General features: G+C 63.1%; 2 protein-coding genes across 7 annotated transcripts; one reads left to right on the top strand and one right to left on the bottom strand.

Annotated features, from left to right (window-relative positions):
* Window positions 1-33: 33 nt before the first annotated feature.
* On the bottom strand, window positions 34-6262 carry PCP2 (Purkinje cell protein 2). Of its 4 annotated transcripts, none has more exons than XM_042978049.1 (5): window positions 5832-6262; window positions 2404-2507; window positions 1756-1870; window positions 1342-1466; window positions 34-161 (listed from the first exon to the last, which is right to left on the bottom strand). In XM_042978049.1, the coding sequence occupies exons 2-5, from the start codon at window positions 2449-2451 to the stop codon at window positions 42-44; spliced, it is 408 nt and encodes a 135-aa protein (XP_042833983.1). In that variant the 5' UTR covers window positions 2452-2507; window positions 5832-6262; the 3' UTR covers window positions 34-41. The 4 variants fall into 4 exon arrangements, with proteins under 4 accessions (XP_042833983.1, XP_042833984.1, XP_007090732.2 ...); XM_042978050.1 differs by lacking the exon at window positions 5832-6262 and adding an exon at window positions 4515-5129; XM_007090670.3 differs by lacking the exon at window positions 5832-6262 and having other exon boundaries at window positions 2404-2920.
* Window positions 5656-13964, top strand: STXBP2 (syntaxin binding protein 2). 3 transcript variants are annotated; one of them, XM_042978045.1, is made up of 19 exons: window positions 5656-5738; window positions 6972-7021; window positions 7289-7370; window positions 7877-7953; window positions 8108-8186; window positions 8273-8376; window positions 8775-8923; window positions 9113-9197; window positions 9287-9417; window positions 9505-9612; window positions 9924-9981; window positions 10120-10185; window positions 10297-10377; window positions 10713-10851; window positions 11375-11484; window positions 12383-12478; window positions 13139-13224; window positions 13339-13496; window positions 13822-13964. In XM_042978045.1, exons 1-19 carry the CDS (start codon window positions 5702-5704, stop codon window positions 13905-13907), a joined length of 1782 nt encoding a protein of 593 aa, XP_042833979.1. In that variant the 5' UTR covers window positions 5656-5701; the 3' UTR covers window positions 13908-13964. The 3 variants fall into 3 exon arrangements, with proteins under 3 accessions (XP_042833979.1, XP_042833982.1, XP_042833980.1); XM_042978046.1 differs by having other exon boundaries at window positions 5708-5742; XM_042978048.1 differs by lacking the exon at window positions 13339-13496.
* The last annotated feature ends 205 nt before the right edge of the window (window positions 13965-14169 follow it).

The following is a 14169-nucleotide window of genomic DNA, read 5'->3' as shown; positions in this document are numbered from 1 at the left end:
TGCTTTTAGGGGCCAAGTAGGGCCCAGGACGTGTCAGGCCCTCAGGGGGCTTGGGTCTGGGGCTGGGGGCTGCTGTTCCGACGGAAGCTGAGAGCAGTCGGATCTTGAGGGGTGAGGAGGGGTTGGGGGCTGAGCGTCCCGGCTCGTTTCTGCATTCCGTCCTGCGGATGAAGAGGGCTCAGCGAGAGGGAGGAACTTTTCAAGTTTACTTACTTATTTTACAGGAAAGACAGACAGTGCAAGTTGGGGAGGGCAGAGAAGAGGGGTCAGAGAGAGAGAGAATCCCAAGCAGTTTCCACACTGTCTGCGCAGAGGCCGATTCGGGGCACAAACCCATGAACCGCAAGATGATGACCGGAGCCAAAATCAAGAGTCAGATGCCTAACCGACTGAGCCGCCTAGGCGCCCCGTTTTTTAACCTTTAAAAAAAGTGTACATGTGTGCATGCCAGCGGAGGGGGGGCAGAGGGAGAGGGAGAATCTTAATCAGGCTCCCACGCCCAGCGCAGAGCCCAATGGGCTCGATCTCATCACTGTGAGATCATGACCTGAGCTGAAGTCAAGAGTCGGGGGCTTATGGAGGCTCTGAAAAGGGGGGATCCCAAGAGAGAGGGAAATGACCGGCTAAGCATCCGACCTTGGCTCGGGTCATCTCCCAGTTCGTGAGTCACAGCCCCACACCGGGCTCTGTGCCAACAGCTCAGAGTCTGGAGCCTGCTTGGGATTCTGTGTCTCTCTCTCTGCCCCTCCCCCGCTCGTGTTCTGTCTCTCTCCAAAATAAATAAACATTAAAAAAAAATAGTGAGTCAAGGACTTAAACGACTGAACCACCCAGGCACCCCCATCTCCCAGCCTCTGGGCACCTTAGTTACTCAACACTTAGGATGGTATTTGGGGTTTTGATCAGAACCCAGACTACTGTGATTTTGTGTGTCATAGACACACAGGAGTGTATGGATGCGTGTGTCCTTGGTATGAGCGCCTGTGCCCTCTTCCTTGGAGGGAACTTCCCCAGGGAGGGGGGCTGTTCATTGTTCTCTCGGACACCCTGAGACATGGAGGCAGGAGTCACGAGTTCCAGCCATGGCTCTGACATTAACGTGCCCCCGGCCTGACCTTGGGCCCCTCCCAGCCCCATCCGGGAGAGCCTTTGTCATCCCACCTGAAGCTGGGTATTGGATTGACCAGGGTCCTGTGACTGGCAGGGACACAGGGTGGCACTCTTACCAGGCACTCATCCCTAGGGGGCAAGTCATGGGTAGGTGAGGGTGAGGCCCCATTTCCTCCTGGCTGGGAGGTGGGAGGCAGGGTCTCGGCTCAGCCCCAGCAGGAGGTCACCTACCTTGGGTCCTATGGGCTGGAAGCCAGGCAGGGTGCTGACTGTTACACGCTGGTCATCCATACGGCGGCCCTGGGTACTGGCCAGCATGTCCATGAGACTGTCCATCTCGGGTGCGGGGCCACTCTCTGTGTTAAGCAGAGGCATGTGGGGATGAACGTATGCACAGACTGCAGGGGATGCGGCCCAGCTGAAGCCCCCAACCTGCCTCTTCACCCCCACTCGTGCTCTCTAGGAAACACGCTCGTCTCTCCCCCCCCCCCCCCGCCCCGTCCCTTGCCCTGGGTTCCCAGGTGCTGTTGCAGATTCTTGCCCACGGGCCCCCTGGATGGCCACTTCCCCGTACTCCTACGGCCTGCCCCGTTCCTGCCCCCCCAGACATCACACCGCTCCCATGCACCCCCTGCCAGCTCTCACGGCTCTCGGAGGCCGGGCCCGGCCCCGCCTGCAGTGAGCACCGCTGCTCCTCCATCCGGTCGCCCTGCACGTGGGTCAGCAGGTTGAAGAAGCCCTCCTGGTCTGGAGAGCCAGCCTGGGGGACAGACACGCTCAGTCCAGCCGGCCTCTCAGCTGGGAACCCCTCCCCTCCCCTCCCCGGCTCTCGGCTCTCACCATGGTCCTGCCGACGTGCTGCTCTGCAGAGCTGCTCAGAATGAGACCTGAGCCTCCTTCCCGAGCCCGGCCCCCGCCCCAGGGGCCCGGCCAGCGGGGCCACTTCACGTGGTGCCGCCTCAAGGGAGAGGCTGCGGTGCCAGCATCCTGACGTCCTAAATTGGGGCCTGATGGCAGGGGAGCCTGGGGGCTGGGACGTGGGCCAGGGAAACATACGAGGGGCTGCCCCCAAATCTGCATCTCCCACCTCACAGGGGTCGGCACTGAGAGCCCCGACCCCTGCCCTGGGGCTGAACTAGGCACGTGGACCCTCGTGCCCACCAGCACTTCCTCGGACCGTGGCAACTGGGTCAGGGGTCTCAGGAGACCTGCCTGCTAATTAGGTGCCCTACAAACTAATTAGTCTTGTCATTCACAGGCCCTTGAGTTGGGGGTGTGTGGGGGTGTGCTTACCTTGACGCAGGGGCCCGAGCTCCCGTCCACCTTCTCTTCCTGGTCCATCACGGTCCCCGCTCCCCTCCCCTGGGTTTCCCTCTCTGCTGGCCTCTAACCCGGCCCTGTGCCAGAGAAGGCTTTTTAAAAGATTGTGACGTGGGGAGAGCGGATACCCAGCCCCAAATCCCCAGCTCACGCCCCATCTGCTCCCACCCAGGCTTAAGCCCCATAAAGATGATCCAGATCATTGTTTTTGCAAAAGGATGCCGGTGCTGCTGTGGGGGTAGGAGGCAGGGGGACCCGGGTTTGGACCTCGCCCAGCAGGATTCACTGGGCCGCAGGGACTCTCAGGTGGGGCTCAACAGCAAGCCAGAGCAGCGTCCCCATGGTGGGGAGCGGGGGCTGGCTGGCCCCATCGGGAGAGCACGGGCCACCAGGGCGGCTCGGGCAGGATGTGGAGCCCCCCCAGTGGGAAGCAGTGAAGGATGGCATCAGCCTGCTGGAGGGGCAGTTGTCATCTGCAGGTGCTGGGGGAAGAAGCTGGACCCCAGGACCACTGAGGTGCCGCCAGGCAGACTGGCTCCTTCTGTATCTCCAGGCCACGCCTCCTGGTCACTGGCCCTGTGTCCGACTGCCCACCACAGGCCCTGAGACAAGAAGGTCTGGGATTTCCTGTCCTGTCGCCAGTGTCAGGTTGAGCTGTCTCCTGTGATCTGTCATCTCAGTGCCTGGGGACCGGAGGCAAGGAGGAAAGTCCCTGCTCCCTCCCCCAAGCAGCTATGGCTTTCTTTCAGTGCCCTGGGAGAGGATGCCACTGGGAGGGTATCACTGGCATCCCATCCCCTCCCCAAGATGTCTTTCTGGAAACCAGTTAAGATTTCTTCTTGGAATAAATGGGCCACACCGTCCCCACGCCTCCCTAAGCGCGAAGCTTGGTCCTCCTCCCCAGGCAGCGACCCCCCCACCCAGGGCCCACGTCTACACCGCCTCCACAGCCCCAAGTCCTCGATGCCAACAGGATGCCCTGCTCCTCCGCGGATGTACTGGTCTCCTGGAGCTGCCTTGACAAAGTCACAAACTGGATGGCCGAGAGCAACAGACATTGTTGTACAGCCTGAAGTTGAGGTGTGGCAGCACCATGCTCTGAAACCTGTGTGTGTGTGTGTGTGTGTGTGTGTGTGTGTGTGTGTGTGTCCTTCCTTTCCTCTCCCCGGGTTCTGGTGGTCGCAGGCAGCCCTTGGTGTTCCCAGGCTGGGAGCTGCAGGACTTCAAAGTCTGCCTCTGTCATCACACGACATTCCTTGTCTGCACAAGGCCGTCATAAGACAGGACACCAGTCACATTGCATAAAGGCCCACCCCTACTGCAGTGTGGCCTCCTCTTAACTAATTGCATGCGCAACGACTCCATTTCCAAATAAGGTCACAATCTGAGGAACTAGAGGTTAGGGCTTCAACCTTTTTTGGTGGCGGAGGGTGGACAGGATGTCATGCAGCCCATAAACAGCCGAGCACCCTGGTCACTCTCACAGTGTATAGCAGGGGGTGGTAGGCCCTACAGACTTTCACCCCCAGGGGACAGGCTGAGAGGCTGGGGTGGGGGGTCTCCCGGTCTCCCAACAACTCCCTTTGCCCCTGCAATCCATCCTTCCCCTCCGGAGCTGCAGGGGCGCCCTCCTTCCCCTGCTCAGAACTCAACCTTGGCCTCCATTGTCCTCAGGAGACAACTCAAACACCTCCGAGTAATGGAATGTTCCAAAATCGGGGGTGGGTGCGCATCTCTGCGTCTGCTACAAGGCATTGAATTGTCCGGTCTCAGTGAGTGACGTGTGTGGTAGGTGAATGATCGCTCAATAAAGCTTTGAAGGAAAGAAAAAGAGAACAGAGAAGGGAGGAACAGAGGGAGGAAAAAATGGAAGAAAGCCCCAAAGCCCCACGTAGAGTAACCAGCCATCCCGGTTTGCCTGAGACCGTCCCAGTTTTAGGGGTGGAAGTCCTGTGTCCGGGGAACCTCTCAATCCCAGGCAAATCGGACTGGCTTAGTCCTATCTTGTCCCACGACAAGTGACAAGTCGAGCCCTCTGCAGTCCCTCCAAGCTCACCTCCCTCCCTCTGCCCCTCGAGACACACCCCCTGCTTCTCTCTGCCTGGACCGCTGCAGAGCTGCTTCGTGATGTCGTTCAGGTTAAATCTAAAGGCCACACTGTCAGGGTACCCCTCTGGTGGAGAGTTATTTTCTCTCGCCCTTCCATTCAACTTTAAGCGCCACCTGGCAGACCCGAGAGTCATTCACTGCCACCTTTCCCGTGTAAGTGGCAAAGGGCCAGGCGCCAGACCAAGCCTCGAGAAACACGGCCAAATGAAGGACCCAGTTCTGGACTCTGCGTTCACACACGTGCATCACGCTTGACGCCCGGGACCTCTTTTGCACGGGTGCTGCTGCCTGTGCCCTCAGTGTGACAAGGTGGCCGCCCTTTGCTGGCGCACAGCGGAGCAGGCCACGAAATTTCAGGTCACATGTGAATCGCGTGTGTGTGTGTCAGCATGCAAGGGGTTGAGCGTGCCTCCAAACCCACGAAGTCATCAGCCGATGAATGCGACGAGCAGCCTATGAGGGTGTGAGTGCCCCTGGTGAGGGCCAGGCTATGTGACAGGCAGTCCTCCTGGGACAGAGTCCTGGGGTTCAGATCCCAGCGGGCCTGTTCGTCACGTGGCCTTGGGCAAGGGCCCTGCTGAGCCGCAGCTTCACCGTCTATACCGCACTCCCCCCCCACCCCCCCGTCAGGGTTTCTGAGGGGACTGGGTGAGACTCTGGCACGGGCCCTTGGCACACAGTAGGTGCTGGCTTAGCCTCAAGCCTCCCTCCGGGCCTCCTCCTGACTTTATCAAATGCTGTCCAGCCGGCTGCTGCACTCTGGGGGACGGAAGGCAAGTGGGTCACAGGCGTATGGCCCCCGCGGCGCCGGCTGGACACACAGCATCCGTCAACCACGGAGAAACTTCTGGCAGGGTGGTGGCTGTGTCTGGGGAGGATTAAAGCGTTGCTCCCCGGCGATCCCGCGCTCTCGCCGCACACGAGCAGGGAAGGTGCGTCTGAGCTCACGTCGGTGAGCGTCGTCGGGGTGTGCCCCTCGAGGGACTTCACACGCGTCTGCGGGGGACACACCTACCGGCTCGGCGAGGTACACACCTTCCTCCCCGAGGACCGAGGGGGGGCGGGGCCGGCCCAGCAGGGCGGGGTCCACGTGGGTGACGCGCGGGGCCACGCCCCCACCTTGGGACAGACCCGGAAGCGGCCGTGGCGCCCCTGGGGGAAGATGGCGCCCTCGGGGCTGAAGGCGGTGGTGGGGGAAAGTGAGTGCGTCTCCCGGGGGGCGGGGGCCAGGGGCGCACGAACCCTGGGACTCGGGCGGCGGGGACCCGGCGGCCGGGCTGGGCGTCGAGCACCTGATCCTCGAGGGGGCGGGCGGGACCTTGGTCCTGCGGGGCGTCTCCGCTCTCCGGTGCCGGAGCGGAACAAAGTTGGGAGGCTGGACTCCGGGGGCTCAAGGGGACCGGGCTAGGGGTGGCCGTAGACAGGCACCAGGGCTCGCACTCCTGGACCCCCTAGGGTGCCGGCAGGGAGAGGGCACAACTGGACGCCCAGACTGCCGCGTCTCTGAGCCTGGCAAAGTCCGGGGGGCTGGACTCTTGGACGGGCCGGGCTGGGTGCGCTGGTCGACGACCCCAGGTGGTGTGAGAGCTCAGGGGACGTGGTCAGGCCGATGCCCAGGCCCAGGGGTGAGGGACCCCGGGTCCCCCACGATCCTCATGCGGCGTGGGGACTCGGGCGACTGGGCCGCGTGGGTCTGGGATCTTGGGAGAGGGGTGGAGGTCGTCCCCTCCCCCACCTCGGGTAGTTCCGGCCTCAGCACCTCCTTCCTGCTCCTTCCGCCCTGTTGGTCCTGATAACAGTGGACATGACCCTGTGGGCAGGCGGGGCCGCCCTGTCCCTTCTCCCTCCTCCCCCCCGCTAGGCAGGGCCAACTGTGGCTCAAACCCCAGCACCCCAAGCAACAATCGGAGCCTTCTGCACAGGGGTAATGCGGAGAGGGGAAACCATTGGTTCCATTTTACAGATGAGGGAACTGAGGCTGGAGGTCGGGCGATGGGGTGACCGCAGCTAGGCCCGTCTCAGAGCAGGGAGCCAGGGGTTTTTCAGGGAAACCGATGGAGGTGGGGCGGGGGTCTGGCTGCAACGTCCCCACCCAGAGAACGCGAGGTTGTCGATGGGGAGGCGAGATCCCGGCTCTGGAGGGAGGTGGACCGTATGTGAGCGCTGGCTTCTCAGTTATTTGTTCATCTGACGGGTATTTATCGAGTGGCCACTTAGCCACTTGGGGCTGCGGGTGCTTAGACTAGTCACTTGTTCTCTCAACGTGTTTCCCTGCCTGTAAACCGGGGGTGACACCAGGGGTGACCTCACAAGACTGAGGACAGAAGTAAACAGGAGTGGAGGTGGAGGCCCAGCCCCGACGCCCAGAAGGCTCGGGGGCTTGTCGGGGCCAGAGAACCCAGCATCCTGAGCCCACCCTACTTCCCCTGCAGAAATTCTGAGCGGAGTCATCCGGAGTGTCAAAAAGGATGGCGAGTGGAAGGTGCGGGGTTGGCAGAATGCCTTGTCCAGGCCTCTGTGGGGGGCCCTGACTGTGGGACCCACAAGAACTCCGGGAGGAGGCTGCTGGTCCCTGGGGTGGGGGTGGGGGGAGGGTCTGGGACAGGGTGGGGTTGGGTGGGGGGTCCTGGGTCCTCCCATCCAGCCAGCTCGTGTAGCCGCCGGCCCTGCTCACACTACCCCAGCCCCACCGCAGCCTCTCCTGCCCGCTCCTCTGTCCATCAGTCCGTCTGTCCATCCGTCCGGACAGGTACTCATCATGGACCACCCGAGCATGCGTATCCTGTCTTCTTGCTGCAAGATGTCAGACATCCTGGCTGAGGGCATTACTAGTGAGTGGACACCCCCACCCCAATGCTGCCCAGATGGGACCTAAAGTATTGGATCCCCTAAAATTGTTCAGAACTCCCAAGTGTGCAGCACCCTGCATAGACAGCCCTTCCCCCTCCTCGGTGTGGGAGCCTGTGGCAGGCGGACCTCCAGTGCAGGACTCCCCAGCTGCGACTCCTAAGGGGTCAGCCTCCCTGACTCTGCACCCCCTGTGTGTGGAACCCCGTGTAGGACCCCAGGGTGAACTCAGTGTGAGCCTCTTGGTGCGTGTAACTTTCTGTGGGGGATCCCTGGGAGCCTGGCCGTGAACTGAGACGTGCAGAACCCTGCCCAGTAACTCTTAGCTGTGTGACCCACGGGCAGGTACCTCCCCTTTAGGTGCCCGAGGGAGTACAGCATCCCCTGCCCTAGCACCCAGCTCTCTTGCCCATGTGTCCAACTCTCCCGAGTCCAAGACGCTCCGTGAACCCTGGCCCCAATGCCAATGTCCCTTTCTCTGTTCTACTAGTTGTCGAAGACATTAACAAACGGCGAGAACCCGTCCCCAGTTTGGAGGCCATTTATTTGCTCAGCCCCACAGAGAAGGTGCCTATGCGAGCTAGTGTGTGTGTGTGTGTGTGTACACATGCCTCTGTGCGTGTGTGCGCATGTGTTGGGGGACAGGCAGTGGCTGGGGGGCCGGGGCAGGGGTCTGGAGGGGGGGCAGGGCCAGGCTTGGACAATGTCCTGCCTTCCCCAGTCAGTGCAGGCCCTGATAGCAGACTTCCGGGGGACCCCGACCTTCACCTACAAAGCAGCACACGTCTTCTTCACTGACAGTGAGTGCCGCGGGCTGGGGGCGGGGGGGGGGGGTGTCGGGGCGTAGAGGCCGCTCTGGCCTGATGCCCCCGCTCGCTCACCCCAGCCTGCCCGGAGCCCCTGTTCAGTGAGCTGGGCCGCTCCCGCCTAGCAAAGGTGGTGAAGACACTGAAGGAGATCGACCTGGCCTTCCTCCCCTACGAGGCCCAGGTACAGCCCAAGCTAGTCCAGGGCTGGGGGTGTGGGGAGGGGGGTAGTCCTTGATCAAATGTCCTGGGTTCCCTCAGAAACGGACCCTGAAACAAGGAAAGGGGACATCAGGTCACAAAGGAAACCAACTGAGTTCCTACCACCATGGGCTGCCAAGGGGCAGCATAGAGCACACCTCCGAGGGGTCCTGCCCATGGGGGAGGGGGCTGGGTATGTCTCCGCCTCCTGCCGGCTTTAGTTGGAAGCTGCCCCGGGCCTGTCCCCCGCCCACCCCCCTCCCACCAGGGCAGAGCAGAGCAGGGAGAGCAGGGAAGCCGCAGGGGGCGGCGGGTGCTGGAGGCTGTGAGCTGGCCAGGTGTGTGCCCACAGCGGCGGCCCTGGCACCTGTGCCCTCGCAGGTGTTCTCCCTGGACGCCCCCCACAGCACCTACAACCTCTACTGCCCCTTCCGCGCGGGGGAGCGGGCGCGGCAGATCGAGGCCCTGGCCCAGCAGATCGCCACACTGTGCGCCACGCTGCAGGAGTACCCGGCCATCCGCTACCGCAAGTGGGGACCCCAGCCCGAGGCCACCCCCGGCCCTGACCCCATCCCGCGTGCAGCCTTGAACCTCACTTTCGACCCCCGTCCCGGTCCTCACCCTCACCCGACTCCCATCCCTAATCCCATCCTTGACCTCCAGCATGTGCCCCGCCCTCCCCAAGCCTAAGCCCCCTTGTCTGCCCACCCCACCCCCAGGGGCCCAGAGGACACAGCTCAGCTGGCCCAGGCTGTCCTGGCCAAGCTGAATGCCTTCAAGGCGGACACTCCCAGTCTGGGCGAGGTGAGGGGGCATGCTGGGGAGGTGGGGGTGAAGCCCCAGCCAAGGGCGACGGGGTCAGTGTCCTCATCCCTGCCAAACCCCCTTCCCAGGGCCCTGAAAAAACCCGCTCACAGCTACTAATCGTGGACCGGGCGGCGGACCCTGTGTCCCCTCTGCTGCATGAGCTGACGTTCCAGGCCATGGCCTATGACCTGCTGGACATCCAACAGGACACGTACAGGTGGGCGGACCCCAGAAACACCGTCTGCCCATCACCACCTGGGTCCCTGGCCCTCAGCGAGCCGCCCTGACCCTCTGTGTCCCGCAGGTACGAGACCACAGGGCTGAGTGAGGCCCGCGAGAAAGCCGTGCTGCTGGACGAGGACGATGACCTGTGGGTAGAGCTTCGGCACATGCACATCGCCGACGTGTCCAAGTGCGTGCACGCGGCGGGCGCCGAGGGTGCGGCCGCTCTGTCCTGTGCTCCCCGCCCATGTCCCCACTCCCGTCCCCTCCTCCCCGTCGTGGGCCAGGTGCGTGGCCTTTGGCTCTGGGTGAGCCCCCCCACTGCGAGCCACTGCTCTCAACCGGGCTCCTCAACGTGGGCTGGCACATGGCCTGGTACAGGGACGCGTGTCCCTTGGCTCCCATCCCCCCGGGCTGTGTGACCCCCCCCCCCCAAACTGCCGTCAAACCACAGCCTTGGCGCCAGCCCTCAACCTCATCCCTGCCCGCTGTCACCGCCAGGAGGGTCACGGAGCTCCTGAAGACGTTCTGTGAGAGCAAGAGGCTGACCACTGACAAGGTAGGGGCAGGCCTGCGTCGGGATGGGCAGGACGGTGCCCTGCCCCCACAGAGAGGGGCGGGGCCCCAATCTGTTTGCGGGGTCTGGAGTGGGATCTGGGGTGGGCAGGGCGGGGCCTCACGGCCTCCCTGTCCCCAGGCCAACATCAAAGACCTGTCCCACATCCTGAAAAAGATGCCTCAATACCAGAAGGAGCTGAACAAGGTGAGCGCGGGGGCGGGAGAACCTGGCCCCTCCCCCTCTGCCGCCAGACTCCTGGCTGGGTCTCAGTGCCTGTTACCCCCAACTCCCACATCCCCACCCTCCACCCCGCAGTATTCTACGCACCTGCATTTGGCCGACGACTGCATGAAGCACTTCAAGGGTTCGGTGGAGAAGCTGTGCGCTGTGGAGCAGGTGGGCGTGGGCCTGGGGCAGGGGGCGGGGCCTCGGGGAGGCGGGCCTGTTGTGAGGGGGCCGGGTCTGCAGGGGAGGAGCCTTGTAGGGGTGTGGCCTGCGAGAGGGGTGGATCCCGTGCAGAGGCCGGCCTGGCACATGGGTGTGGGCAGGCGCAAAGAGAGGTAGGACCCGGGGTTGGGGCCTGTGGAGAGGTGGGGCCTTGTGAGGGGCGGGACCTGTTGATGGACAGGGATGAAATCTTCGGAGACCCGGTAGTAGGATGAAGCGGGTCCCCAGGGTGCTGCCGAGAACCCTGCGGGTGTCCCAGCCCTGGCCCCGCCCCCGGCCCGCAGGACTTGGCCATGGGCTCAGATGCAGAGGGTGAGAAGATCAAGGACGCCATGAAGCTGATCGTGCCCGTGCTGCTGGACGCGGCGGTGCCAGCCTATGACAAGATCCGGGCCCTGTTGCTCTACATCCTTCTGCGGAACGGTGGGCTGGGGAGGGCCCCTGGACACCCCCGTCCACTGGGGTCTGTAATGATCCTGGGATTGTCTCTACCCCATAATTTCCTTGACCTTGGGCCGCCTCCACTCCCCAAGCACACTGGACCCCGCAGATACCCCTCTCGACCCTGGGAACCCCCCTCCGTTAACCTAGGGGAACTTTGATCGACACGAGGGCTCCACTGACACAGGAACCCCCACATCTATGACTCCTCCGAACTTAGCCCCCTCAACTAATTCCAGAGGTTCCCCCATCTGTCCTCTCTGGGATCTCCATCCAGAATTCTGGGATCCTCCTAGCACCTGCCCCAGTGGCTCCCTCGGTCCTGAGGACCACCCCCCACCCCACCCCAAATGCAGGATGCCCCCATCACAGTCTGGGGACCTCCTTCCGCCACCACCCAGGAGCCCCATGGCCACCTTCTGTCCCCCCCGCCCTCCCCAAGCCGGCCCCCCTCGTGAGAATCCCATCTACAGGAGCCCCTCCCTCCCCCGTCCTCTTCCGCCAGGTGTGAGTGAGGAGAATCTGGCCAAGCTGATCCAGCATGCCAACGTGCAGGCACACAGCAGCCTCATCCGGAACCTAGAGCTGCTGGGGGGCACGGTCACCAACCCCGGGGTATGCCGGGAGCAGGCTGTGGGTCAGAGACTGGGCAGGAAGCAAATGTGGGTATGGGGAGGGGGGGTGCCCGTGAGAGTCAGAACCTGGGTCCCGGGGGGCGGAGGGCACATCATCGGGGCCAGGGCACAGGGTTTGGTGTGGCTCTTGGAGGACAGAGAGGTCTGTGCAAGATCAGGTCTGGGACCGGCGGGCCCCACAGCTGTCATCAGTCTTGGGTCGCATGATAAGCAGGGCAGCGAGGTGTAGTCAGAACCTTGGCCCCGGTCATGGTGTGGGGTGGGGTGTGTGGCCTGAGGCCCTGGTGGGCGGACAGCAGGGTCTCGAGCATTGGGATCAGGGCCCACGGTCGACCCCGGTCTCTTGGAGTTCTTGGACGACCTCCCACCCAAAACACACACTCAGCAGCCTCCTGCGCCCAGCTGCCTGCCCAGCCGCTCCTGTCTCCCTCTGGCCCTGTGTGTCCCCACCTCCCTGACCCTGCCTCCACTGCCGGGGAGGCTCTCGTGTCCCCCTCGCCTGTCCCTCATCCCCCTCCCAGCCCCTGTCTGTCGCCCTGTGCCCACCTCCTGGCTCCCGTTTTCTCATCCCCACCTCCTCTCCTTGTCTTTCTCTCTGCCCCATCGCTTGGTCTCATTTCATCCGTATTTCTCTCTCTCTCTCATTTTCTCTCCTCTCCCTCCCTCCCTTTTCCTTCCCTCTTTCTCCCTCTCCCTGCCCCTTTCTCCTTCTCTCTTTTTCTTCCCTGTCTCTCTGCTCCTCTGTTCCATTTCTCCATCTTTTTCTCCAGCCCTTCCCCCAAGCCAGACGAGCCCCAGCCCCATCTGTGACCCGCCTCCTTCTCCCCCATCCTCCCACTGTCCCACCACTCCCCCCTCCATCCCACCACCACCTGTAGGGCTCTGGGACCTCAAGTCGGCTAGAACGGAGGGAGCGCCTGGAGCCCACCTATCAGTTATCCCGCTGGACCCCAGTCATCAAGGACGTGATGGAGGTAGCACTGGTGGGGCCTGACCTCCCCCTGTGCCCCCCCACCCCCGCCAAGTCCTGCCCTTGACTAGGTGGGGGCTCAGTCCTCTTCATGTCATGGTGCTAAGCCTCAGGGCTTAAGGGAATATCCCTCATTACGGGCATCCCTCTGGCATCCGATCTGCTCTGCCAGGGGAGTGTCCCAAGCTGACATGCAAGTAATTGGGACCAGATGGGCACCTCGTGGGGGAGCCCCATTTCCTGTCCAACCGCTGGCTCCTTCCTGTGTCCCCCTCTATTCTCTTCCCCTGCTGCCCCCACCAAAAGTCCCCTTGCTCCCCCTTAACCCTCCCCACCACCTGGCCCTGCCCATCCTGGGGGTGCAAAACAGCAACAACAAAAAGGACCAGGCCAAGGGGCCTGCCTCCTGCCTGCTGTTCCTCTGGAACCTGGTACCTCTCCCCACTCAGGGGCCCAGCAGGCCTCCCCCTCCCATCCCTATGGACTCTGGAGCCTGGACTCCTGGGTCCCCAAGGAACTGCAGATACAGACTTCTGGGTCCCCAAAGGCTAGAGATACAGATGGGGGCTCCTGTCTGCCAGGATCTTGGTCCCTGAACAAACCCGGGGGAGGGGGGCTCCAGACCCCAGGCCCCATCACCTGAGGCTCCCTCTGTGGCCCCCAGGATGTCGTGGAGGACCGGCTGGACAGAAAGCTGTGGCCCTTTGTGTCCGACCCCGCCCCCACCTCCAGCTCCCAGGCTGCAGTCAGGTGAGGGCCCCAGGGGACACCCCCCCACCCCCGCCCATGTTAGCTGAGGGTTGTGAGGGCGGGCGGAGAGTCTCCTGCCCGGAGACTGACCTCTGCCCTCCTCCCCCTGCACAGTGCCCGCTTCGGCCACTGGCACAAGAACAAGGCCGGTTTGGAGGCACGGGCGGGGCCCCGGCTCATCATCTATGTCATGGGCGGCGTGGCCATGTCAGAGATGAGGGCCGCCTATGAGGTGACCAGGGCCACCGATGGCAAGTGGGAGGTGCTCATTGGTGAGCAGCCGGGACTGGGGTCCCTGGGTGCTGGGGCTGGTCTCCTAGGTGCCTTGGAGGAAGGCTGGGGGGGCTGACAGCTGGACTCCCAGCTGGGTCCCCAAAGCCTGGAGCCCACGCAGGGCTTGAATCTGCCTGTATCCTGAGCTTCCCCGGGGGCTGGCGCCGGGGCTGGGCCTCCCAGGGAGGGGGTCACCTGCGGGCCAGACCCCCGTGTTTCTAAGGACCCCTGTGTCCTCAGAATCAGAGGCTGCTTTCCCAAGGACCTCAGCTGGGGGTCCTGAGACTGCCTCCCCCCCCACCCCAACCCTCCCTTACTGTCCAGGCTCGTCACACATCCTCACTCCAACCCGCTTCCTGGATGACCTCAAGACGCTGGACCAGAAGCTGGAGGACATTGCCCTGCCCTGACCCGCTCCCCCTCCCCCTCCCCTTCCAGAGAAATAAAATCCTCCCTTCTGTCTGCCAGCCAGTGCCCACCTCGCCTTCTTTCCGAGGGAGCCGTATTGGGCCAGCCTCCCGTGGGCCCACCTCCCTGACCTGTGTCTCAGGACCCAGGACCCAGGACTCATCCCGCCAGATGGCATCTTAAGCCGGGGCCAAGGTTAAGGATTGGGCTCGGTTTGAACACTGGCTCCTTGGCCGACCCGCTGGCTTCTCCGTGCATCCAAAA

Source organism: Panthera tigris, chromosome A2 (genome assembly GCF_018350195.1).
Source record: "Panthera tigris isolate Pti1 chromosome A2, P.tigris_Pti1_mat1.1, whole genome shotgun sequence".
Taxonomy (NCBI): Eukaryota; Metazoa; Chordata; class Mammalia; order Carnivora; family Felidae; genus Panthera; species Panthera tigris.
The sequence above is the reverse complement of the archived record's forward strand: the minus strand, read 5'-3'. Positions and strand labels throughout refer to the sequence as shown.

What these genes read in the sequence shown, in the direction of transcription:
- PCP2 (XM_042978049.1), bottom strand. Translation starts at nt 2,451, where the DNA reads ATGGACCAGGAAGAGAAGGTGGACGGGAGCTCGGGCCCCTGCGTCAAG. An exon ending in GCTCGGGCCCCTGCGTCAAG is followed by an intron (nt 1,871 to 2,403) that starts GTAAGCACACCC and finishes TCTGTCCCCCAG; the next exon opens with GCTGGCTCTCCAGACCAGGA. An exon ending in GGGCCCGGCCTCCGAGAGCC is followed by an intron (nt 1,467 to 1,755) that starts GTGAGAGCTGGC and finishes TGCTTAACACAG; the next exon opens with AGAGTGGCCCCGCACCCGAG.
- STXBP2 (XM_042978045.1), top strand. Translation starts at nt 5,702, where the DNA reads ATGGCGCCCTCGGGGCTGAAGGCGGTGGTGGGGGAAA. An exon ending in GAAGGCGGTGGTGGGGGAAA is followed by an intron (nt 5,739 to 6,971) that starts GTGAGTGCGTCT and finishes CTTCCCCTGCAG; the next exon opens with AAATTCTGAGCGGAGTCATC. An exon ending in TCCTCCCCTACGAGGCCCAG is followed by an intron (nt 8,377 to 8,774) that starts GTACAGCCCAAG and finishes GTGCCCTCGCAG; the next exon opens with GTGTTCTCCCTGGACGCCCC.